This window comes from Terrapene carolina, unplaced genomic scaffold (assembly GCF_002925995.2).
Source record: "Terrapene carolina triunguis isolate 2854851 unplaced genomic scaffold, T_m_triunguis-2.0 Scaffold30317, whole genome shotgun sequence".
Lineage (NCBI taxonomy): Eukaryota > Metazoa > Chordata > Testudines > Emydidae > Terrapene > Terrapene triunguis.
Window position 1 is genome coordinate 1 of NW_020694668.1, and position 7,662 is coordinate 7,662.

Consider the following 7,662-nt stretch of genomic DNA (forward strand, 5'->3'; position numbering starts at 1 on the left):
CTTCCCCACTTGTTTTGGTCAAAAAATCTCAACAAAATGGTGCAGAAGAAAACCGAAATCAAAGGTTTCCATCGTTCTTTCAAGGTAAACCTTACAAAGTTCTTTCTTTTGCTTTGCATTTAAGCCTCTGTTGTTGGTTTTGTTTGGTTTGTTTGTTTGAATTGACTTGTCAATTGATTTTTGGTTTGTTTACATCAAAGTTGGACACTATTTTTGTTCTTATTTTGTCATGGTGTGACTGTAAATTGTGGAGGCGACTTTGCAATTTGGGTGTGGATCCTTGGAAATCAAGAGGAAATTTGTCTTGTACAAAAAATGCATGCTGGGCCTCTGGAACCAATAGTAGATGGGAACCCTTGGAGTATTAGAAACTGTCTAGGGCAATCCTATTTTTGTCTCTTATTAAGACTAGTTCTTTAGGTAATAAGGTAGACTACGTGGTGCTTTTACAGCTTAAAAGAACAGCAGAGACATTAATATACGAATAACCAGTGAAGTAGTGGACGTTCACGTTCATTGTTCGCTCAAAGGCTTTTTAATCTTAGATTCTTGCAGATTTAAGGAACAAATGACCGAACTGGAATGTGTCTCCATATGGAGAAATAGATGTCAAACAGAAAACAGTGGGCTGATTTGCAGGAGGTGCAAAGAGTTGATCTCTGTTGGAGTTACGGGTGCTCGGTAGCTCCGCCAATCAGACCTCCGTGGTTATGTCTACACAGCAATTAAACACCCGCAGCCGGCCCAGGCTTGATGAGCTGGGGCTGAGGAGCTGTAAAATTGTAGTGTAGACGGTTGGAGCTCTGGGACCCTGCCAAGAGGTCACTAAGCATTGGCTGATCAGGGCCCAGAATAGCTACCTAGTCCTAACAGCTCAGTAGCTTGAAATCAGTGTATATTGGAGTATTGCTTCACCTATCCACAGTGGGTGGACTTCCTTGTTAGTGTTGCAACTATCACATGACTTCTGCTACCCCAAAAACCACCCAAAGGAAATACAAGTCCTTCTTGTTATCTGAAAATGAGGGTTAGAGATGTTTTGAAAGCACTGAAGGCATTTAGGTGCACAAGTCCCATTGAGAGTCAGTGGGTTGCCTTCTCCTAAATTCATTCAGTGGTTTTGCAAATCTGCCTTAATAAACTCCTGACCATGTTAATATTAAAAAAATAAATAAAAATCTCCTGCTACATACTCAGGATAAAGGGGATGGGAAGAAAGAAAAAACATTATCTAGGAGATTTCCTGTTGGAAGGTGCTTGGCCTCCATTGCTGATTTGACGAGTGTGGTATAGATACCTGGCTTCCTGGATGTGGGGAATTGACCTGATTGGGGGGGGATTTCACCAGATGCCTCTATTAGGTCCATGTCTGCCCTGGGTCTAACTCTCAACGATGGATTGAGGGTTTGAAAAATGGTGGAATAAATCTTCAAACGTTAAAGACTCTTGTTCTTGAAATAACCAGAGCAGCACTGTGGATTAGGATCTTCCGTCTCTGTCTGTCTGTCTCGTCTCTGTCTGTCTCTCTCGGTGAGCTGGCGTTTTGAACTGTAAGTAGTTGTTGTCAATTGTGTGGCCACGGTGTAGGGCAATAAGAGCGTTGGTTCTACCGGCAGAGTGGCAGGGTGCTCTGCTGGGAGCTGTCTTGGTGTTGTGCAAGCTTCTACCTCGGAAGAATTAGCGGGATGGACTGAATATTGCTGTTACCCCCCCCCCCCGTCCTGCTGATTTCAGTGAGTTTTGCATGGGGTCGCTGAGCACAGCCTCCAGTGCATTTACATGGAAGAAACCTCTTTGGCACTGGTGGGACACCCAAGGGGATGTCAAAATAGCCTTGTCTACTGCTCTTGGGATCCTGCCACCCAACTTTCTGAAATCCACGATGAACGTCCCTGGGAGCCTCGGTTTACTGCAGCCTCATGGGATTGTTCCATGGACTGGGCCAGGTCCCAGCCCTGGCAGGCAGGAGGCAGCCTGCTATGAAACAGACACTTTCCCCAAGGCTGGGCTCTGCCCAGCTGCTGCACCTCCTCCTCTCCTGTAAGGCTCCCAGTTATGACTGAGCTCTCCCTGACTCCACCAACACCCAGTTATGAGCGTCCTTTTTCTTGCTGTGTCTTCAGTTCTCTCTCGGATCAGGGCCCATAAGGAGGATTCGGGTTTAGTGGGATTTTTTTTTTTCCCTATGGTAAATGTCTTGTCTGTGCATGACTCCCTATTTCTGAAGGTCGCTACTGTGAGGCTTGTGTCTTAGATTCTCTGGCCAGAAGGGACCATCATGATCATGTAGTCTGACCTCTTGTAGAACGCAGGCCAGAGAACTTTCCCCAAAATAATAACTTACTCCAACTGTCCCCTAATCTTGGTTGAAGGTTTTTAGGCCAGCAGCGGCTTTTATCTTGGGGCTAAATCTCTCTTAAATAGCGCTGATTAGAACAGAATTAGTCCGTGGCACTGAACCAGCCAGCAGGGCTGCCGTAACAGCCTAGTTCTCTTGTATGTGTCTGCATGTTGTGGATTCAGGATATGGCAGCTGGCGTAGGGAGTTGAAAGACTCCATGAATGGTCTCATTTGTTCGACCCTCTCCTTCTTTCACATTTAAGGCCCCATCTTGCCAGATGCTGAGCGACCCTCGAGTCATGCTGTTGAGGGCGCTCGGCACTCGAGGCATTGGGTGATTTGTTGGGGTTATTTCCCCCCCCCCTCCCCTGTGCATAACTGGCTCCTGGAGCAGTGCCCATTGCAGGGTGATGTAACTTCTGTTTTGTCTCGTGGTGGGGGTGCTGTTACGTAACCGCCTCATTCCATAATAAACCTGTTGCTGGGTAAAAAATGGGAGAGGATGTGGAGTTAGTGGGTTGGTCACAAAACATCTAAGTGGAAAAAGAAAATAGTGTGGGGGAGGAAAAAAAGGAGAGGAAAGGGAAATGCTTAGGTGCTCTCTAGAACAGAGAGACATTCCAGAGACCCTGTACTTCTGGTGTTTAGCATGCCTTGCGACAGAGTCTCTTCTAATGATTAGAAAGCTGCTGGCTCTGGGTGACATTGGGTAATAAGGGGCACGGTAAAAATGGGTTCCTTTGGCTGTGTTGCGCCTGCAAAATGTTGATTCTTGCACTGACAAACCCAGGAGCTCTTCTTACAGCTAAAAAGACACACAATCTCCTGCAGATGCTTGCCTGCAAAGTGTCCCGGATTCTAGGGGTTCTGAATCGTCCCCTTTCGGGCCGTGCTGCTGAATGCATTTGGGCTGGCCTTCCACCAGGAGACAAAGTAAACACTGCTTTCTAGCTGTTTCTAGCCGTTAGGGACGCTTGTGCCAAGCCCTGCTGGTTGGCTGCAGGGGCAGCTGTTCATCTGATACGGCCTGGCTCCCCTCCTAGCAGGCATGGCAGTGGGGCGTGTGTGGTTTGTTTTTAATTCAGGGAGAATTCCACCTCCACCCAAACACATTTCATAACCGGGGGAAGGCTTGTACTTTGGTTAATGAGCTTTCTTGGGGGGAGGGGAGTGTCCTGGATCTTTAGCTTATAACACTTCTTTCTTAGTGCTTCCCATGCAGGGATCTGAGTGTTCGCTCCATGTTACAATTAGGGAAACTGAGGCACAGAGCAGTGATGTGATTTCCCTCACTATCCCCCCCCCCCCATGAGTCAGATATAGAAGGGAAAATAGGCCCCAACTGTCCTATATAGGCCGTCCCCTAATTCAAGGCAGGAGCCTGCTTGGCTGTTCTGGATCTGGGTGAATCTCCCAGATAAAGACCCAAGGCTGGTTGTCAGCACTGTACATGTGCCTTTTCTAGTGCTAGCAGTGCATTTCACTGGTGACTTCTAACTCCACCCGTGAACACTCTGCTCTGCCAGTCATGCATCAGTTTGGTGATGGGGGACAAAAAATGATGCCACGCTCGTGTACAGCACTTTTAATTGGTTATCGCCAAGCACTTTTCAAAGGAGGGCAGTATCATTATCCCCATTTTACGGACGGGGAAGTTGAGGCACAGAGAGGTGAAGTGACTTGCTCAAGGCCACCCAGCAGGCAACTGGTAGAGGTGGGAATAGAACCCGGCTCCTAAGTCCCAGCCCAGCAGGCCATGCTGCCTGTCCCCACCTCCTGGTTGCATCTGGACCAATTTTTGTTGCTTTGGGACCTAAAATGGGAGTGGCTTCCAGGTCTCTGAAAGCACAATCCTAGCACAGTGACCCAGGGCCCTGTCCCCTTTCTGCTCCTGTCCATGACTTGCCGGCTCAAGCATTCAACTAGTCTGGCCAGTTTGTCCCCATCCTGCCGCTCCGGGGTTCAGAGGCTGGACTGATGTCTCAGGGTGTTCTACACAGGAATTAAACCCCCACCGCTGGCCTGTCAGCTGTAAAATAGCATGTAGACGTCCGTGCCGGCTCCAGGACCCTTCCCCCTCGCAGGTGTTTTAGATGTAGACATCCCCTTAGTCCCACCCAGAGCTCCTTACTGCAAGTTGCATTAAGAACAGTAGCAAAGCGTTCTCAGGCACGTGTACGCCTCTCCAGCACCCAATCCCGTGCTTCGTGCAAACCTCCCTCCGCTCTGAGTGACCCCAATTCAGCTGCCACCTGGCACCGTCCCGTGCCCTGCAAACTCATGCTTACCCCTTCCCCCACCCTGTGCTAGAGACTGGGGGGGAACCGTCTTGGGGGGAGTGCTGGGTGACGGCCCTGGCTGGGATGGCTGGACCGAGCTCTCCAGCACCGGCTGCTGCGGCTCGGGCTTCCCTGAGCCAGTCAGGTGAATAATGGGTCCCTCGCTCTGAGGAGGTGTGAGTCATGAATGCGCAGGCCGCAGGGGAATGGGCTGAGGGAGAAGGAACCGCCCAGCCTGTAGCTGGTCCTGGCAGTGGGATGGTTTAGGTTGACACCCAATCAGCCCAGGTTGCCTCACCTGGCGCTCCCTTAGAAATGTGTATTCCTGCTTCTCTGGCATAGTTGCAGTGCCAGCCCCTGCTCACCTGGGAGCTGATGGCAGGTCAGGGTCATGTGGCATACCAGTCATGCTCTGTTTTTGCACCTTCTTACTGGCATCGAGGCTGTTGCTACGTAAAACAGCCACTCGCTCCGGGGTTTGTGAAATGCTGGGTGGGTGGGGTGAGGGGCTGGGTGGGCCCAGCGATTGGGAGGCAGGACTCCTGGGCCTAGCTCTGCTGCTCACTTGCTGTCTGACCGTGGGGTGAGTGGGCAATGGAATCTGTGCCTCAGTTTACCCCTCTGTAAAGTGGGTAGAAAACTGCCTCCCTGGGGGGGGGGGGTGTTGAGGCTGAATGTAAAGCATATTGAGATCCTGGATGACTACCATGGAGATCATAGAATCATAGAATATCAAGGTTGGAAGGGACCTCAGGAGGTCATCTAGTCCAACCCCCTGCTCAAAGCAGGACCAATCCCCAGATAGATTTTTACCCCAGTTCCCTAAATGGCATGCTCAAGGATTGAACTCGCAACCCTGGGTTTAGCAGGCCAATGCTCAAACCACTGAGCTATCCCTCCCCCGCAATGGCTGTGGTGTTAGCTGCCTCTGCCAATTGAAGGTGGGAGCAGCTGGCTTTGTTCTTACCACAGCTCGGGGAGAACTAGGGATTTCTTCTCTCTGGTTTGGTCCAAACTGCCCCCATCCCCTTTCCGTATCGCCAAGCTCTGGATCGACCGGCCTAACCGTGACTCCAGAGCCTCCCCTCAAACAAGTGACCTGCTGGGTGTGCCAGACAGCTCCTTGTCCCGCTTCCAACGATCCTCTGAGTCACTCCACCACCGGAGCCAGGGACTGGGCACTTCCATCCTGCCTGGGCTTCTGCGTTCCAGCTGGGAAGTGAGGGACAGGGAGCCAGCTTTCTGCTTGGGTTCATCTTAATGAGCAGAGACTGCCAGCTATGGGGGAATGTTCTCCTTGAAGGGCCCATTCTCTGTTCCAGAAATGAGTAACTTTGACCCATCTCAATTGTTGGGGACCCTGTGGGGCTGACCCTGTGTATGTTGCAGCTCTGGTTAGGTGGTGTTAGGTATTAAGTTGTCCCTCCCGCAAACTAGCCACTGTCTCTGGGAAGGCTATTTCTGAGGAGGTTTTTTCTCTAGGCCCGCGTGTAAGGGTATAAAAATGAGCTGTTCCGGGGTGGAAGCGAAGGGGACTTTGTGTGACTGCGATTCCTAGTATGCAGCGAGGTGTGTTGGTGGGATTCCCTTGGGGGGAACCCAAGCCTGGCTGGTGGAGCCACAACCGGCTCCGTGGGACTGGCGTTAGCTGGCTGACAGGCTGGGATGAAGGTATTCCAGGGCAGCAGAGCGGGATGTCGAGACCTAGGATAAGTGGCGTGGAGACCCTCGGCGGCTACCAGCCTGTTCGTGTGTGACTCACCCTGTTCTCCTCTGTTCTGAACCTCCAGGGCCAGAACCCATTCGACCTGGAATTCTCCCAGTCAACTCACCTGGATTCTGTCTTCAACTTTGAGTGCCCGCCCCGCCCCGGTGAGCTCTGCAGACTGCACCTGACTTTTTAATACCCGGGTTGGGGAGGGATGAAGACTGTTGAATGTTGGTTCTTTCTCCCCATTCTCCCCTCCACCCTCCCTCGGGGAAAATGACCACGAAAATTCACCCTCCTCCCTCTTGAAAACAGCCTTCAGATGCCAGGTCGGTGGCGGCTGCTGGTGGTAGAAATACCGTCCCCAGCAGCTCTGATGCAGGGCAGTACTTCAGCACGTGTATGACTTTAAGCACGTGATGTGTGTCGCCTCCCTGAAGCCAACGGGGCTGCTTACTAGCTCAGACGCGTGTCTGGAAGACTGACACACCTTCCAAAATCTGTCCCAAGCTTAGGCCTCATCTCCTGTTTGCTAGGAGCCCACTTTCCTTCCCAGTAAAACTCACGTCCTTCAGGGATCCTCTCCCCAAACCTCTCTGCTCAGTCCCTGAACTGTTCTCTCATACCATTGCCTTGTTCGCTTTGCGGTGAAGGCACCTGGGAAGTAGGGTCACATCTGATCGTATAAAGTGTAAATCAAGGACACTATGTTGGGTCCTGTGTGGCTAATCCATACCTGAATCCAGAGGGCGTATACAGGAGATGAGGGCTGCGCTGTATGGACGCTGGTGTGGTGTTAATGCTTTCTGCATGGCTTGTCTTTGGGACAGACATGCCTTCAAGTCAGCCCATCGATATCCCGGATACCAAGAAAAGGAACAAGAAGAAGAAACGATGCAGAGCCACGGACAGCTTCTCTGGGAGGTTTGAAGGTGAGAGGTGCAGGAATTCACGGGTCGGGGGGGTCCTGCTGGCAATTTGGGGGGGCGCTGTTTGCCCTCAAAATCCTGGAAACCTCCTGCTTAAGCAGGCACTTAGTTTAATGAACTTCCCACCTGCCCCAGATCAGACCCGATTCAGCCATGCAGACTCACCTGAGGAGCAAAGCGCGGTATCATTTGATCACTAGCCGGGAACTGAAGCAGCAGCTGGGCTGTGCGGCAAGAACGCTGTGCCCCGTCTGGCGTTGCAGCCGCACATCTCGGGCTCTGCACCGAGCGCCCGGGCTGGAGCTGACTTCTGCAAACCTCCTGTCAAGGCTGGATCCCCACTTTGAACCTTAGGGTTCAAATGTAGGGGCCTGCATAAAAACTTCTAAGCTTATCTACCAGCTT

The 7,662-nt window shown here is 51.3% G+C and overlaps 1 protein-coding gene across 1 annotated transcript; it reads left to right on the plus strand.

Annotated features, from left to right (window-relative positions):
* Nucleotides 1-6: 6 nt before the first annotated feature.
* LOC112112335 (MAP kinase-interacting serine/threonine-protein kinase 2-like) lies at nt 7-7,260 on the plus strand (the record flags this gene model as incomplete). The annotated part of the gene is made up of 3 exons (XM_026662784.1): nt 7-84; nt 6,411-6,492; nt 7,159-7,260. Coding segments are annotated over exons 1-3 (232 nt in total), but the record flags the coding sequence as incomplete, so codon positions are not given.
* Between the last annotated feature and the right edge of the window lie 402 nt (nt 7,261-7,662).